This window comes from Diadema setosum, chromosome 2, assembly GCF_964275005.1.
Source record: "Diadema setosum chromosome 2, eeDiaSeto1, whole genome shotgun sequence".
NCBI classification, from domain to species: Eukaryota; Metazoa; Echinodermata; class Echinoidea; order Diadematoida; family Diadematidae; genus Diadema; species Diadema setosum.
Genome location: NC_092686.1, coordinates 10,527,265 through 10,545,773, shown reverse-complemented (window position 1 = coordinate 10,545,773; position 18,509 = coordinate 10,527,265). Strand labels below are relative to the sequence as shown.

Genomic DNA, 18,509 nt, shown 5'->3' with positions numbered 1-18,509 from the left:
AAACAGTCAAATATATTTCAAAGGCAAGCTTGAATAATCGCAGTCTGTGAAACAATGAATTCACTTCCTTGTGACGCGAGATGTGACGTAATCTGACGAGAGTTGATAACTTATAGACGGGAGCTGACCCACGAGGACACGAATGACGAGGCTGTCTTAAGTATGCCGTAACATCGTTATCGAACACATATGCCAGTTTCTCATCAGTAGTAGTCCATCGAGAAAAAGACTTCCCACTTTACATATTGCAAAAAAAAAACAAAAAACAAACAAAAACACTGAAATTTCGCATCAAGTACAGTAAAGCAGCAGAAATAGCGAAAAATTGCTCGTCAGATGTCTGGCGGCGCCCTCACAGTTCACCGTCATATCGTCTCACTGTCCACCATGAGCTGCTCTACATGCGCAAACTTCTCTGCCAACTTGTACTTGAGGGCAAATTCATCCCGCTGTAACGACTCGGAGATCTGTAAGATGTCAAAATGCAGAGAATGGATTAAGAGCTTATAATCAATGAAATAAAAATATAATTGTTGCAAATGTCACTCTAAACACTCAGATAAAACAAAGGTGACACGAAAAGGACCAATTTTGTCAGGCAGCAATATTCTTCCACGAGTTGTGTTTAGGTTTTTCCAAAATAATATTGGTCTTTTTTGCAGGAATTCTTCACAATCAGGAGTTCCATTTCAAACAAAGTTTGAACACACTTTGAGTGAACAGTGCGATATCTTTAATCAAACACGGAAACTTGCAAGTTATGCTCAGTCTAGGGAAGGGAGCATTCCAATGTATTTTGTTATTCATATGAGTACTTCAGCAATGATTGACAGATGATGTCACTGGCAGAATCGTGGTTTGGAAGATTTTTTGTGGGCGTATCCAAGGAATCTAAAGAAATTTGTAGAAATATTATTATAATAACATACATGTATGTCACATATTTAGATATTCATTTGGCCACATAAGTGATATTAAGGATATCATGAATCAATACAAGTCAAAATGCATTTGTTTTGCATAGATCCTTTAATCACAGAACCGTTTCCGTTTTGTTTTGCTTTGCTTGGAGGGTGTCATTTTGAGGCGGGACCCACCTGTTCGCTGTACTTTTTGGCGTAGGAGTGGTAGAGCTCGTTGAGCGCCGACAGGGTGTGGAAGTCGTACTGGTGGCTGTTGGAATGTTCGGCCAGCACGGCATTCATGTCCTGATCGCTGATGGGAGGCATATTCTTTATGTCCTCATAGTACCTTCAGATGAGATAATGATAATAATAATAACAGTAATAACAATGATGATGATGATAATAATAATAATAATAATAATAATGATGATAATAATAATAATAATAATGATAATGATAATGATAATGATAATGATAATAATAATAATAATAATAATAATAATAATAATAATGATAATAATAATAATAATGATAATGATAATAATAATAATAATAATAATAATAATGATAATAATAATAATAATAATGATAATGATAATAATAATAATAATAATAATAATGATGATAATAATAATAATAATAATAATAATGATGATAACAATAATAATAATAATAATAATAATAATAATAATAATAATAATGATGATAATAATAATAATAATAATAATAATAATAATAATAATAATAATAATAATAATAATGATAATAATAATAATGATGATAATAATAATAATAATAATAATAAACATATCAATCTACTATACCAGTCTCCCCTGCAGAATAATTAAATAAAAATGTATGAGAGTGGGGAAACAAATGCAAAAGGCCTTGTGAATATCCTGAGACCTACTAGGGATAGGTGCCTGATCTCACTGCCTTGTTCACCAGCAGTTTAACTCTTTATGTGCCATGGTGTAAACCCCCTGTGTGCCACATTATTCTGAGACATCAAAGTAGTCATGCTTTGGAAAAATCATTCTGTTTTTCAAATCTATGTAACTTTTGTAGATTTCTGTTACCCTGGACACACGGTGAGCAAAGTTGTGAATAAAATGCCAAGCTTTGCTTTGATGGAAATTGTATGATAAATCTATGATTGTTTTTCTTTCAATTGACCAGTAGCTACACTATTGTAGAGGCATGACTTGTGCACACAAAACAGTGACAGCAACTTAGAATTTACTCGCAAATCCACTAGGGGACACAGCTTGATAGTCAATCACCACTAAAATGAAAGCTACATGTGCATTGAGACAGCAACAGAATCGCGAGAAACACTTTCATTGTACTGTAGCATTTGGCGATTTACCAATCAGTTTGGGCGGGTTTCTGCGTTCAAGCAAAATATGCCAGGTTGCTACGTCGTTGACCGAGTCGGTCGTGCGAATGTGGCACGTAAAGAGTTAAGGAAATTGTCCATAGGTTAACCCCAGCAAGCTCATTACTCACAAGGGCTCTCGTAGTACAGGCTTAACCCTACCATGACCAATATGCATATTTGGGAATTCTTGTACGTCTTTAAAAAAAAAAAATGTTTTCACAAGACTCTCCACAAAGGAAATGATGATGACTAAATGATGAAACCTTCCTGAGCAATTTGTTCCAAAAAATTTTGTTCTCTCTTGTTATATGTGATGATAACTTTGGAGGTGATACTGACCTTGCTACCCACTCCTTATATTTGGGGATGTCCTTGGCGTAGAGCAACTTGCTGGACGGCGAGTCCTTGGTCAGCTGGTGCTCTGACACCGAGCAGGCATCCATGAGGCACTGACCAACGATGGACAGGCAGGCATCCACCGTGTCCGACTTGTAGATGTCAAAGATGTGGTCTGGGTTCTTGATGAGGTTCACCCAGAATCGCAGCGGAAGGCTGCCAGGGTCAAGTAGAGAGAGGGAGATGTAGATGAGTCAATTTTCACGCCTGTGACTCCTCACATTTTTACTCTAAGCAGGTTCTTACAGGCCACTGATCTCTCAACTTGGTAGCCATTAAAAAAAAAGAAGTTTTGAACAAAAATAAACTCAGAGTAGCTCAACATGTAGAAGATGGTCTACTCTCAATTGGACAAACATTTTCTAGATACCCCAAACAAGATGTTTCTTGTATCATTGTATGTCACTGGAAAATAGACACCATCTGGGGCTTGGGGGATGATCCACTCATTTGGGATTTGGGGAAGGAACATGTTAACATAAGCTCCAAAAACCAAGAGAAAAAAGAGAAGAGAAAAAAAAACAAAGAATTGCTCTATTTAAAACCTTTTTCAAAGTGACATATTATGAAACAAAGACAAATTATCACATCTTCAGTCCTAACAAAATGACATTAGTCCTTGGTCCTAAAGTCCCTCAGTATGATGAAATCAAAGCAGGACCAGTCCTCACCTGTTGCTCTTCCACGAGTGGACCACCTCGGGATTCGTGACGCCCTGCTGCTTGGCCTGGTCGTCGAAGAAGTCGAAGAGATACTTGATGGCACGGGGGAGGGTGTTACTGCGGTAGTTGACGCTGAATATCGTCTCGAAGAGATCGTCGACGAACTTCTGTAACGTCACCTGTCGGGCGGAGGAGGAGGGGTAACGGGGAGGTCTTGATATTCATGCTACCAAATGCATTGTCTAATGACTAAACAATTACACAAAGAAATCTCGCTTCACCACTACCACAAAATATGCTTTCGTTTGTTCGGTTTGCTGTTAGACACGAATGTAACAACCATCACTCACAGGGTGTACACACATATCTGGTGGAAGCCTTGGTAAGGGCATTGACTCCATATCACCAGCGAGCAATGAGTGAATTTTACACTTGATCTCAAAAATCATACCTTGTATTTCTTTCTTTTTTTGAATACCATCAGAAACTTCAAGGAATTACATTGCATTGAGAAAAGTGTCTGCTAATGTATGATTTTGCAATTAAACCTAAAATCATAACATTGAACTGTTTAATAAAGGCAATATCATTCCAATCTAAAGCTAATTGCTGATGATGAATATAGCACCCAGAGACAGTATAGGAAAAAGGATTTTGAAATACTACTTATTTCTCAAATTTCTTGGCTTGGTGTGGTTGATTTAACAGCCAGTGCACGCAAAACCAAAAACCAAACAAAATGCATGAACAGCAGTTTGGGAAGGCTTTTCAAGGCAAAACACATAGCTCCTACAACAAAAAAGTCACGAGAGACATTCCCGTAAAGCTTAAAGTAAAAAAAAAAAAAAAGACGATGGGACAGAACATAATAATGATTGGAAAGAATGATACGAAAGAATGATATGAAAGAATGAAAGAAAAGACTGATAGAAAGGAAGCAAAACATACCTTTGTTGTGAGTAGCCTGGGCAGGTAGATTTCGGCCATCATCTTGTGGTCCTTCTCGTTGTTGCCCTTGATGTTGTTGTCGTGGTCACTCTGCTTGACCAGGTGCCACAGCTTGAGGCCGTTCTCGACGTCCGAGGACCCGAGCATGGGCGTGGTCGATCGACACGGACTGGCTGCTGTAGAGGAGGCGAGACGACCGACGATGGGACAGAACGTAATAACAATGGCTTTCACAACTACTCATTTCAAATTTCTCTTGATAATGTTAATCTTCCATAGCCTCTTTCTCCGAAGTCATTGGATCTGAAATCTGGAATAAGACCACATAATTCTGGTAGCCTCCTGTAGTGCCTCCATTCACATTCTAGCGAGTACCACTGTGATAAACTTACGCATACATCACTAAAATGTATGACTGTTTTTAACATCCACATCAAATTTGTGACTTTGGGTTTAAGCAGCAGAATGATAGAAATTATAAGAAATTTTGATATGATATTGGTAAATTTAAACATCATATACACCCCCGTCATATCTCATCTGACGGCTGTATCAATATGATTGACAAAGCAACCGTTTCTAGATTCTTGCTGCATATTTCTGAAAAACTGTCTACTGGTGGGGTGACCAGAAAAACACCACCATCTTTAAAGGGGATTGCTAGTAACTGATCAGTGGGAATGCTGGGGGATGATTGTTCCAATCCTTGTGGGATTCACTTAAGAGTACATTATGTATCTATTGTTGTGTGAAAATTATTTGCTTCAGAATGGCCTCATATTCAAGTAGTGTGCAGTTCAATGTTTCCAGGTCAGCATGCCTGTACAGTGACGGGGCGATCGTTAACAGGCCGTTAATGATTACCCCAACACTGTACAGGCATGCTAACCTGGAAACACTGAACTGCACATTACTTGAATATGAGACCATTCTGAAGCAAATAATTTTCACACAACAATAGGGAATCCCACAAGGATTGAACAATCATCCCCCAGCATTCCCACTGATTCGCACTGATCAGTTACTAGCCATCCCCTTTAACATTCTATGGTTTCGCTCCCTGGTAGATAGTGGTTCCAAGAGCATTCTAAATGTCCAATTCTCTTTTCCCATCAAGAACTCTGATACATTGTACGTACATTTCTTGAGATCCCTACCACTTTACACTGAGAAACATTAAAAATTCATTCAAACCTCTACAGATCTTCGAGGAATTAAAATTGGTAAAAATCATTGATGGAAGGTTGAATCTGCTGTTGCCGTGGTAACGCATCACTCACTGTATCTTCCCGTTGTGGATGTTGTGAAGGCAGACATGGTGAAGCCCTGCTTTGGTACTAGAGCTATCGTATCTCCATCCCGCACCTATGAGTAAAAAAATGAAACACCACATGCTCATGGTAAAATAATCACATCATCAAATGTCTCCCTACCAAAGCACGTAAAGGAGGGAGGGATGGATTTCCGCATCAAAGCCACACAACATTGGAGCAATATTTGGCTTATACCAGTGACATACATGAAGACATTGTGACTCAGTAATTGCAGAAACCACTTCTTAGATTACCCACACTTTTGGTGGCTTGAATGTGCAGATGTGTGACACAGCAAATAAACATAAAACAGAAGTTCACATTAAAAAAAAAAAAAAAAACTTTACGATCTTCATATTACATATTTCTTACAAAATGATAGAGCAGTAATTTGTGTAGGTAATGTATGCTATGTATTTGGTTAATAAAAAAACAAACAAACTTTTAATTGGATGGAAATACGAAAATTGAAGTGAACTGAATTTAATTAAATTGAACATACAGAGAGGTGTCTCATCAGTACCATTAACATCACTGAGAATGTGTGATGGTGCACAATCCGTTTTTCCCCGAGTAGAGACCACTTTTTGGGGCGAGGGGGGAGGGGAGCTTTTACGATTTGTGTGGCGCTCCGTCGGAATGAGTCAAAAGTCGCAAAAAATGAAATCGTAGTTATGCCTATAAGTGAATTCTACAGACTCTAAGCTTTACACTGATATGTAATACAACTCATTTCGACATCCCTATAGATCATAAAAACGAATATTAACCACGTTTGTTATGTCAGTTGATTTTCTAAATAACGGAGAAAATCGCTCTCAAAGTTCAGGCTATGTTCATGCTCACAACCTGTTTCTTTCACGGGACAAAACAATACAACTGTCCTGCTTAGCGACGGCGTTTACGCTCCATCGCACGCACTACCGTATAAGGCGATAGCTTGGGTATGTAAGATAATCAACCAATCGCAGGACAGGTCTATCATTAACGATTCTGACCAATACGGCAGCCCGAATGTAAACTTCGGCGCGTTTGTGTCCGTGCCGCTGCCGCCGCATGAATGAGTCGGTACGCGTTGTGTGTCGGCTGCGTTGTGGTTTGCCGCAATTTTTAACTCACAAACAATAGGAAACAGTAGAAAGAAAAGAAGGCACGCAGTGCGTCTTACGAGAAGCGTCTTTTAGCGAGGGCGTTGATCGCTTCCATTCTCCTCCCATACATGTTGTTGTCAATGGAAACTAAAGAGGATGCGTTTAGCAAGTACCAATACCTAAATAGAACCTGAGAACCTATTGTAGGCGGGCACGCAATGCGTCTTACGAGAAGCGTCTTAGCGAGGGCGTTCATCGCTTCCATTCTCCTCCCATGTTGTTGTCAATGGAAACTAAAGAGGATGCGTTCAGCAAGTACCAATACCTATTAAATAGAACCTGAGAACCTATTCTAAGCGGGGGTTCAAAAGACAGCATCGGTAGAAAAAGTCAATGAAGTTGATTAACGATAGTCGTCTTTTGAGATCGTGTTCTTTGCGTGTACTTAAAACCCTCAAATTACGCACATGGTCGTAATGTTGCAGAGCATCAAAAACTGCTTTCGCGTCTTTTTTGCTGCAGCTGTATACAGCCGTAACATTATGAATTCCCGCCATATTAAAGGCACATTTCCTTTATAGGCGTTGCGTGCACAGTAATTATCGCTTATCAGAAGTATCAGAAGTATCAGAAGCAAAGGTTGATGTAGGCTTGACAGCTTCACGTTGGGTTTACAATGATTCTCAGTCACTTTTCTAATAGCATAGCATATAAAAAACAATTAACTTGTAGCTTAAGCGGATTTATTATTTTTTTTACTTCACATGTGCAGTTACAATCTTTCTGCGTTTGAGAAGTGGATCATAAATAATAATACTGAAAAATATTCGGAATTAATACTTAGGCCTTCTTCACTTCGTTTTGTATTCACAAACCTTATCAGAAAAAAAAAAATGATTGCTTGATTACTTTCGGGTAAAGGAACTACCGGAAAGGAACCGCATTTAATTTTCTTGTTAACGAACCTAAGCTAATAGCAAACCATATTTCATTGTGTGATTAACGAACCTTCAGAATAATCAATTGTATTACCCCCCCTCCCCCAAGGGAAAAAAAAAAAAGCATTTCAATGTCATGCGTTGTCAATAGCGATAAAAGGTCCGTTTTTATTTCGTAGTGTGTCTCAGTACTCCTGTGCTTATTTCTAAGGATGTGCCTCTCTTAATGATTGCGATTGATGTTCAACTATTTCTTTCACGCGAGCTTGAACAGGAAGAAGCTAAAATTCAGGCAAGGAGACGAGTTTTCTTCCATGAGATGCAATCATTAAGACACATCTATTCACGAAAGTTGTGTGATTGCTTATGTGCTAAAGAATTGTGTCCATTACATGAATCAGGCACTATACAAAACGGTTGAAATCTACTGAAAGTCGAACTTCGTTTTGTTTTTTGTTTTTTGTTCAATTTCATTTCAATTTTAAGCGGGGATAGACTAGAAATTAGTTTGTCTATACTGGCAGGAGACATTACAGTTTTCCAGTACATGCTCCGCATTTAAACAGTCGCCATATTTTCGTGGTCAGAATCAGATAATGGACACGTGATATATTATAAAAATGAAAATAGAAAACAACGAACACGCCATATGTACAAACATTATGAACTTCAATGAATTAAACTTACCTGTGATATTCTGCATAAAAAAACAAGCACGCCGATTAAATGATTTGATATAATTAATAGAGCACACAGCGATATCATGCATGGCAGATCAAATCAAGTTCAATTGGTGAGAAAGCTAAATGAAGTTAAAAAGTTGACTTCTTTTCGTTTCTCTTTCAATTCATGAAAACAGAATTACATTGTATATCTATTGAAGAGGATTGTCTCTGTTGCGAACGATCGCCATATATAGCACTGTTAGTCTCCTGCGCAAATCCGAATCCCTAAATAATTTTTGCTTGATAATGTAATAACCCTGCTCATAATTTCATAAAGGACTCGCAAATTCAAAGTTTCAAACCGTATACTAAAACATTATATTGTATACGGTGTATTTCAAAAAACATTTTGAATGCGTTGCGTGTTTAATAGCATGTTAATAGCACCAATCTGCCTTTTATTTTCCGTATACGTAAAGCGCACAGAAACGTAACCAAATGTTACAAAATACAGTGAAATGCATTGTACGGCGTGGTACTATCATTAGAAGTATATCCCATTCCTTTTTACTTTTATTTGCTTGAACCAAACCATGTGTCATTTTCGTAGCGACATCACTAGGAATTAGAATGTATGAAGATAATCGTTACTCATTTTTTTTTTTTGCGCTACTATTATAGCATTTACATTTTCCAACTTTTATTGACATGCAGTACTATGTTACTGTATTGTTACGATTACGAATGTTGGTTATGAATTCAAAAGACTGGTTTATTAATCGAACTACAAAGGTAATAGCTGTTTTGAAAGTAGTTCGATACAAGTTCAAAACGCGATTGAAGTCATTGTCATAGGGGGAACTGATAGCTCTAGAAAACTTGTTTAGGCTAGTAAAGATTGCCGTATAGGCAATCTTTGTAGAAAGTTTTGACTTAGGCCGTCTATTGAGTATTTTGAGAAATTTAATAAAGAATTATTTGTTTTGATTATGTCAAGAATTAGTTTGAACTATGAGAATAAAAAGGCGCGGTTACCCAAACAATGTCGTAGTTCGATTAGACAGTCATGATGGGTAAAGTGAATTCATGACTTGACTAATCCTTACTGAATTGATGATCACTTCTGTAAACCATCAGTTATGTCTTGTAATCGTAGTCAAAATTCTTTTGAGCGATGAGACGAAAACCAACAAACAAAATGCCGTGTATCATCGCTCGAGATTCCAACATTTGGCGTCACCCGACCAACAATAAGTGACAAATCAAATGGAATATTATGTTGTGGGATAGCAGACTGTGTTACGATTGTTAAATGTTTCGAGCAATTGTTTAAAAAAAAGAGAGAAAATGAGGCAAAGTTCAAGAAATTAGAAAAAAGCACGTAAATGCAGGCGATCATGTTTGATAATCATAGTAAGAGATTACAATCGGCCGTGCGGATGTATATGATTGCCTTATTTACATGTCTGATTTCTGTAAACTATGTGATATTTAAATTTAAGTTCCCTTCCCTCCTTGATAGAAGTTTTGTTGGGTTTTCGCTATAGGCATTTATTAGGAAACGCTGTAAAAACGACAACAAATGCCTACTATACATCAAGAGATGACCTATACATACATGAAACACAAAAAAATCTCTACGTTCTGATATAAATCAACTGCTTGTTTGTTTGTTTGTTTGTTTATTTGTTTTTTTTTTGTTTTGAATTACCATGGTCTTTGTCGGGGGAAAGATGAAGAAAAGTAGTAGAGTGTATCACTCTCAAATCCGGATGATTGCGATAAGTGTGTATCCCCGCCCTTTCTATACAGGTAAACGATTTAAGCTTGGTATGCTGTTATAAAAGCCTGCATGTGTCACGCGGAAGAACTGATTCCGTGATCACTTTTAGCCTTTCATAAAATTCACGTTTTAAGATGGTAACGATAGCTTGTAGGAGATAGAGTAAGTTAGCGTCACTGACTGTGGTTCTGAACACAAAAGGAGACTGAAAAATTCCTTTACAAATTAGCAGACATAATGCCGATCCTCCAACACTGTTGCTCCATTCCGTCATTGATTCTGCTATTAATGGCGAAGAAAGAATACTGGTTGCGTGATTATCCACCCCTTGATAGCAGGAAGTTTACCTTTCATTGTTTAAGGCTTCGTTGATGCGGGGTTTACTCGGATACAAGGCGTGAACATTGCCGTCCGAGTTCTTTCATTCGAAATTCCTCAGAATACGCAATTCAATGGGCAATTAGCGCTGCTACTTGGCAAAGCTGTTAGCCAACCCAATTGTCCCAATTCTTTGCAGACTTGACCTCTCACATGTCAGCTACACGCAATACACGGCAAACAGCTTTCATTACAAACATTCTGATTAAAAAACAAAACAAAATGAAGAAGCACACTTTTGAGTAGCCACACAGCTTTCTGTCCCTTTCTCAAATAGGTCCTACTTCTAAAAAAATACAGAGATGACTAGAGTCAGAATATCCTCCAAAGGGAACACGAGCTATCTGGGCATTAATAATGTTTGTCTTCCTATTTCTATCCATGCCGTCACGGCCCAAACCATCATAAGTAATAAGGCAATAAGTTTCATTAACCAGGGAAATAATAGTACGCATTACATACATTTGGCGAATTATCACACAAATTGTCGACTTTATATAAACGAGAATAATTGACAACTTAGGCCCTACTATATCTCCAGAGATGAACTTTAAACAGCAAGTCACATACCAGGGAACGAAAGTTATGATTATTTGAACAAATTCATTAATGAGGCCAATTAATAACCGTTGTAAAAGTACACACACGCATAAAAAAGGTTTCGAGTTCGATATGTGATCATTGTATTAGCTCATAGATAAAGCATCATAAATTTTGCGTGATCGTTCGTTGGAATTATTTTTTTCAGTGCGATTTGTGCGTCATGTCAATCACCACTCATTGAAATGGAGTGCATGTATCAAACGAAACTCGCTGGTCATGCAATCAATAGCCTTGGTCAGCTCACTATTATTGCGTAATTCTATAGCCCTCGCCGCTTGGCCGCCGACGCCGCCGCGCGCACCATGCTTTGTTTTGTCTTCAAAGGGGTCAAGAGCAATGCCTCATTAGCATACACCCTAGCAACGGAGGCGGAGTCTCAATCTGGCAAGAACAATAAGTGCGAAACGCAACGCAAAGGCGAGCGTTCGAAAAAAATGTAACCGAAAAAAATTGTCTCAGAAAAACGGTGATTTGGGACACTTGTACTCATTTTCACACGCTGAAATTTTCTGTACAAACAGATAAAACATAAAGGAATCAAAATCCGTCATAAAAAAATTTCGACCCGAGTAGTGCTTCCCCTTCATTTTCGGCTCATTACGGGAAAACTCCCCGTGCGACTTATGACTCATTTTGTCGGAGCGCCACACATTTATACAAATCTGGACTACTGGTGGCACTTGATGTGAAGACAACATATCTGGTGGTCGCAGGATCTTTACAATGAGTGAGGTGAGTGGCAAAGGGGCTAACAAACCTGTTCATCGGACAGCATGGTCAGCCTCTTCCACTCTCCGTCCACTGCCCCACTGTCCTCTGCTAACACCTTCCTCCCCGACAGGCCACACCTCCATTCTACAAAGACGGAGAAAAAAAAAGTTTATTAAAAGCTCATTTACTCCACAGAGTAACTGCCTATACTTTCACTTATCTCTTACTTTTACATGGTGGCCACCATCCAGGCCAATGCTCTTTTCATTCATATATTAAATTGAATCAGTTTTAGTCCTTCAGAGACAGGAGTTCATAACAGATTAACACAACAACAACAACAACAATATAAACACAGCAAGAGTGTATCTGGTACAAGTGCTATAAAAATTAAAATCAAACTCATCAGAGAATGAATCTGATGGCTTCAATTTTTGTAAGCTTTTGGCAACGGCCTGGTCAGGCTGTAAAGGTAACCATACCATTCCAAATCAGCAGTCACAACAAAAACATTACAGCTGCTGATTTTATGCACATGTACACATACTAGTGTTTATTTTTGATGGAACATTTCTGAAGCATATTTTTGTGTTTTAAATTTCTATCAATAAGCCAGTTCGGAGTTCCACTTTGCGCATGAGCAGAAACAAGTTCATTCGGACCAACAGGCATGTTGTTTTTTAATTTCACTGGGATAAGCATCTGTAATGTAATGATTATTCATGAAATACTTATAAATGCTGCTTGCCAGCACATCCACCTGGCAGCAAAAGTGGTATTTGGCAATATCAATAGAAAGAGATCGTCAATACATTCAATGCAAAATAACGAAATGTATGCTTTCCCAAGTGTTAATTCACGGATCATTCTGGTCATCTGGTCGACGCAAGTTCATTCTTTGTTTGAACAGGATCAATGAATTCCATAAATTGTTATGTAAAGCTTACGCATTATGTCGCTCTAAAACGATTGAAGTGCCCCTAACCGACTGAGAAAAAGGAAAGGTCATTCGGACCAATGTGCCCATGAGCTAACTCCGAACTGGCTTATTCATTTTAGAGTTTCTGTTCTTATAGCACATACATTGACCTGTATTCTGCACAGTCGACACTCACCTAAATCTAGCTCTTCTTTCGGCGGTCTGTGGCTGTAAGGCGTGGTCTTATAGATGGCATCCAGAATCTTCTCTTTGACCTGGGAGATGGAGTCGCACGTGTGAACTTTGACCTGTATGGGGTCGGCATCCTTGTCGAGGCCCATGGCGTAGATTGTCTGAGTACGGGACGACCGCAAGAGAAATGAATAGATCAGCTTTTTCATTCAACAGACTAATTCTCTCAATCTCAATCTTAACACTTTAAAAAGGATTGCGCGGCTTTTCTCTTGGGGTGATTTTTTTTTCAGTGGCCGCATCTGGCAGGTGGCCATTGTACACAGGTGGTCGCTAAGCTGAGTGTAACTGTACCAGAACTTTCAAGTTTCTTAAATTGACAAATAAAGCAGTGATCTCTAATGATTAGGCTATATTTCATGAGGAGATTTGGAATTAACATGAAGTTGCAATGATTGCACTCTTTCTAGCACCACCTTGAAATGATGGCAGCTGAGTGGTTGTTTCCTACCTGTTGTCATGGCAACAACAGGTTACTAATATGGTGATGTGCAATATGAAAGAAGATCCCATGGATTCATTTTCAATGAACAGTAGTCCCGCTTGATCACACGTAATGACTGTTTATATGCATTCGTATCACAGGGCAAAGACATCCAGTAAAATTGGTTTCCAATGTTTCAAATGTTGTCACATCAAGTTACTCTACATGGCAGAGTGATGATGGGGTTCCTTATCCTTGAGGCTATCTGAATAATCTTTCCAGTAAAAATGACATGAAATAACATACCTGAAGCAAAGTGCCCAAACTCCAATGCAAACATAGACATGCAGTTTAAAGTGTATGAAGATGTTTGACAGGGCACAAACTTACAAGGGTTTTGTTGTCAATGGTCTGGCGGATGATCTTGACCTCGCTTAGTCCGTAGCGCGCCTCGCCCGTGATGGAGTCTATGGGACCCATCTCCACCTGCTGCTTGATGCCGAAGAAGAGTGTGAAGAGGGGCTCTCCCGCACTCTCCACCAGGAAATTGTAGAGCAGGAACGACAGCCAGTTACTGACCATCTTTTCTGCCACTGACTCATTTCTGTTAAGATGGTGAAACAAGTTATTGGTGCATTACGATTTGGTAGTGAAATTTCACATGACCACTTGCAGTCTTTAAAGGCTGAAAAATGCTGAAAGCCAGCAGAATAAATTTGGGTCATGCTGATCAAATTCTAATACAGCTCTAGCCATTTGAAAGTCAATGACTGTCACTTTAGCTGGCACTTGATGGGCATCTACTTCACAAAATTCATCTTGTTTACATGACTGTGATTTTACCAAGAAATAATCCTTCTCCAATTTATCACACACGACACTTCTCCCAAAAGATGTTGATGGCAGTACACTAATCACAAATGGCATCTACCACTTTACTCCTGAATGAACTGCAGATATATAAACTGGAAGAACTTTGCCTCGAGATGTGTCTGACAGAACAATATCAAATACATGTTATGTGGATTTAAAAAGTATCGAAATGTATTTAGCTGGGCCAGGCAAATTCAAAAGACGGCCTTTACTAAGTTTTTTGGCCAAAAATATTCATAAATTTGTATACATTAAACAAACCAGCCTATACCAGTGGAAAAGAGGGTAATCTTAATCAATGTACTGAGGGCTGGTTAAAAGAGTCCTTTTGAGGACGAGAGAAGGAGCATCCAGATGGTGGGTAGTCTCCTCACCTCCGCATCAGCAGCCGCGCCCGGTCCTTCTCCAGGTGCTTCTCGATGAGCCGCTCCAGCAGCACCTTCATGATGTCGGTGGCGTAGTCCATCTTGCTCTGGAGCACCACCATGAGCAGCGAGGCCAGTGCGCTGACGTCCCGCAGCTTGAAGTTGCGCTGCTCCTCCAGCGTGGAGATCAGGCAGAGGAGGAAGGTCTTGTTGTCGATCAGCTGGCTCAGCATCTGCAGGCCGCGCTCCGTGTTTGTCTTGCGGTCGTTCGGCAGCTGCACATGAAGAGGCGAGAAGAATTGCAATCCTTATCTACCAAATTCCATTATGGACCAACAAACAAAACCATTGGACATTTTCACACAAAGGATTTCTACTATATACTACTGTAAAACTAGAAACATTTGTAGCATGAAACTTTTGCGAATCGCATCCAACAGCATTTTTCGCAGCATGGAACCATCGCGAATCACCATTGGTTTTCAATGCATTGTATGGAATGCATTGTATGGGCACACATTTTTTGTGTGCATTTTACTCTCGCAAAATCTCGGCTCCTTGCAAAATTTGTGAGTTTCATGCACGCAAAAATATCTGGTTTTACAGTAGGTTGTCATCTTCATGTAAGACTAAAACAACTCAGCCAGGAATTCTTCAATCCTCCACTGGCAATACATCAAATGGAAGACTGAGAATGTGGGAGAGATATGTTATGAAATGCACATCTTGATGAAGATACAGTTGTATGGGATGAAGGTTTGTGCTGCTGAATACTCACAGGAAGTTCTCGTAGCACAGGGTGGTTGGGTTGGTCCGGGAACATGGTCTTCATGGCGTAGATGTGGTAGGAGTGGAAAGGGATGCCACAGCCGAGGTCGCTGGTCACAGTGTTCACACTCGTCTGCAACTCGGCAAATGCTGGAAATGATAAAACAGAAATTGGGTCAGTTACATTCAGGGCAAAATTCAAGTTTCATTTTGACTGTAAGAGAGTAAAATTGGTTGTTTTCTAACTGATTTTGGGCTAACCATTCTGCAAGTGTCCTTTGAGACCTCTTGGGCATCAATCAGATCTGTCCCACAATCATTGGAACAAATATCCTGTCCTCTTTCCTGTGAACACTCCTACCTTAAGACTTTCCCTGTACCCTTGTATAATAACCACAATTTTCATGTACTCCTAGATATCTCAATCCTCAAGGTGTTTCCTATGCACTTTGCACCATGTTGGTGTATCCTACCATCTCCTCCTCCCGAGCCACACATTCCACTCTGCTTTCAATAAGGTGTCATCCATATTCCAGGAGCTCCAACACCTTGCAAGATCCATCCATGCCTTGGACAGGACACAAGGAGTGACCATTAACATTATTGTCTCTCACCTAACTGAAGTCTCGACCAAAACCTGATCCCAATCTTTATGTTCCCATGACAACCGTGCCCCATCATTTGCCCAAGAGACGAGTCTCCACCCCTAGCTTACCCTCTTTGCACTCCTTGGCCACCCTCAGCTCCAGGGTGTCCCGCTGCTGCTCCAGCTGCTTCACCAGCCGCTCGTTGGCGTTGGCCTTGCGGCAGTAGACGACCAGGGTCATCATGAAGATGATGATGGCCAGCAGGGATCCAGCCGCAGCCCCGATGATCAGGATCCAAGGTATCTCCTTGGGCTCGTAGTGCAGCTTGCCCACATTGAACTCCAGGTTACCGTGTTTCACCTTCGGAAGAGAGTATGTAGAGGAGATCATCTTCACTCATTTTACAGGGAATTGGAACAAGTATGTATCACCTCACCCAATTATCACAACTTTGAAATCATAGGAAAGTATGATATGAAGTCATAAATATAAAGCAAATTTGTTCCTTTGTCTCTAAATCTTGCCATGGATAATTTCATTCTTTCCCCCAATTAACATCGACATAGATTGATCATACACTCCTTTAACTGCTTTGTCTTTTTTTATTAAAAAAATATAACCTTTGTCTTCCACCTTCTTGAGTTGGATACAAAACAGGATCTGCATAAGTGCAAAGTTATGTGTATACTGCATAACAGACTTTAAGTCCACTGAATAGTGAACTTTTCTGCTAAAAGCAGAAGACTTCTTGTCACACAAAATATGCACTATCCTTTCTAGAGCAGGTACAGATAATGTTGACCAAACCTAATGTAAGTCTTACAGAAACGAATGGCATTCAGACATATACTACAAGGTTACCTTTCTACAATGCTGTGATTGACTACAAAACAAAGACTTGAGTACCAGCAATTCGTTCAACTCACAATAACTGATGGGTAAAGGTCCCCCTTGGCACTCTTGGGTTGCTCGTCGGGAGCTTCACACGACAGCTTGGATGCCGCCAGCAGGATCTTCCTGCAGCGAGATTCGCCGATGTAAACCTCCACGTCATTCTCCTCGTAGGCCAGAGTCAGATTTTCCCCCTGCGTGACATAGGAGAGAGTGAGAAAATGGGAGAGGATTAACATACAACAGAACTCCTTTACTAACATTGCAAGTTGCTAAATACCAATGATGAATCTGAAACCACTTACGAAAAAAAAAAAAAATGTGTGGCAGATGGACGTAAATACGTACAAGAAGAGAGAGAAGGACGACCCCAAAACAACATGATTCTGGCACACATTGGGGAGGTGGTACAATTATAGTGGTGCACATTCTGAATGACTAATTACTGCAGTGTTCTACACACACAGCTGTTTTCTAACAAAAAAAAAATAAAACTAAACAAAAAGCAAAAACAGTGCTTCAGAAGACTGATCTATTAAACACAGATGACTGCACAATTTGACCATGACAATCAGGGGCGGATCCAGGAATTCCGTAAAGGGGAGGTGCCTTTCCAAAATTAAAGGGGGGTGCATGTGCCCCCCCCCCCATTTTTATTTATTTTTTTTTGTTTTAACAAAAAATAAAGAGGGGACGCGCGCCCGCTGCACCCCTTCTGGATTCGCCACTGACAATAAAAGCAAGTTCAGGTGGAGATCTTTGTTGCTGTTTTTTTTTTTACCTGAATTGTCAGCAGCTTCTGCTGTCCGTACATGAACTTCCTGATGTGATCCGGCTCGTGGAACTTCTGATAGTACGGGTCGGAGACGAACTCAAACGGCTGCACGCCCGACATCTGCTTGAGGCTGGTGAAGTTCTGCACGCCGTCGAGGATGAATCCGTACTGCTCCCTCTTCATCTCGGGCAGCACTCGCACGTCGGATATGTTCGGCGTGAGGCAGATCATGGTCTCCGAACTTGTAACTGAGCAGTTCTGTCAGCAAAAAGAAATAAAATGTCAGCAATTTGTTCCATCAGGTGGTTATATAATGACAATTAATATACATGTACTCAGCACATTACATATGGATAATGCAATGAAAGTGAATAAAACACAAGGCACTTACATTAAAACGCTGCATATGGACCTGATACTTTACTTTCTTGCATAAAGCACAAGGGTGCATTTTTTGAATTCTCATCACAAGCCACGATGATTTGTCTTCACATTTTCACACAATCTAATTAATCTAATTAAAAAACAAAAGCACAAAATTTGATTTTATACAATGATTCATGTAGTAGATATCCCTCACATGAGCACACTAGATTTTTACTCCCGATTCACTGGGTATATTTCTATAAACATCACAGCTCTGGTTACATGACAAATCGAACTTGGGATTCAGATTTTGCCCCACGGCTGAGCGAGAGCATCTGCGACCCAAACAGATGTTGCCAATTTGAGGAGGCTTACCGATGTGACAGTTTTGGTGGGGAGCCTGAAGACCATCTTGGGGGACTGGATGACGTTGAGGTTGGTTCCTTCCACTGTGACAGGCAGGCCACCACTAGAAGAGAGCAAAAATGGATGGGGGGGAGGGGTTAAGAACCTTG

At 39.8% G+C, this 18,509-nt stretch overlaps 1 protein-coding gene across 1 annotated transcript in view; it reads right to left on the bottom strand.

The window, feature by feature from the left end:
- Nucleotides 1-343: 343 nt before the first annotated feature.
- The window catches only part of LOC140238282 (plexin-A4-like), a 172,043-nt gene continuing 153,877 nt past the window's right edge, over nucleotides 344-18,509 (bottom strand). Inside the window, exons 16-30 of the mRNA XM_072318221.1 lie at nucleotides 18,370-18,463; nucleotides 17,635-17,886; nucleotides 16,889-17,047; nucleotides 16,091-16,322; nucleotides 15,386-15,525; nucleotides 14,617-14,882; nucleotides 13,760-13,973; nucleotides 12,890-13,046; nucleotides 11,821-11,918; nucleotides 5,588-5,657; nucleotides 4,293-4,489; nucleotides 3,354-3,523; nucleotides 2,626-2,838; nucleotides 1,098-1,251; nucleotides 344-467 (exon numbers count right to left, since the gene is read on the bottom strand). Of these exons, the coding sequence (XP_072174322.1) occupies nucleotides 366-467; nucleotides 1,098-1,251; nucleotides 2,626-2,838; nucleotides 3,354-3,523; nucleotides 4,293-4,489; nucleotides 5,588-5,657; nucleotides 11,821-11,918; nucleotides 12,890-13,046; nucleotides 13,760-13,973; nucleotides 14,617-14,882; nucleotides 15,386-15,525; nucleotides 16,091-16,322; nucleotides 16,889-17,047; nucleotides 17,635-17,886; nucleotides 18,370-18,463 (2,518 nt within the window). The 3' untranslated portion in view covers nucleotides 344-365. The remainder of the gene's footprint in view (nucleotides 468-1,097; nucleotides 1,252-2,625; nucleotides 2,839-3,353; nucleotides 3,524-4,292; nucleotides 4,490-5,587; nucleotides 5,658-11,820; nucleotides 11,919-12,889; nucleotides 13,047-13,759; nucleotides 13,974-14,616; nucleotides 14,883-15,385; nucleotides 15,526-16,090; nucleotides 16,323-16,888; nucleotides 17,048-17,634; nucleotides 17,887-18,369; nucleotides 18,464-18,509) is intronic.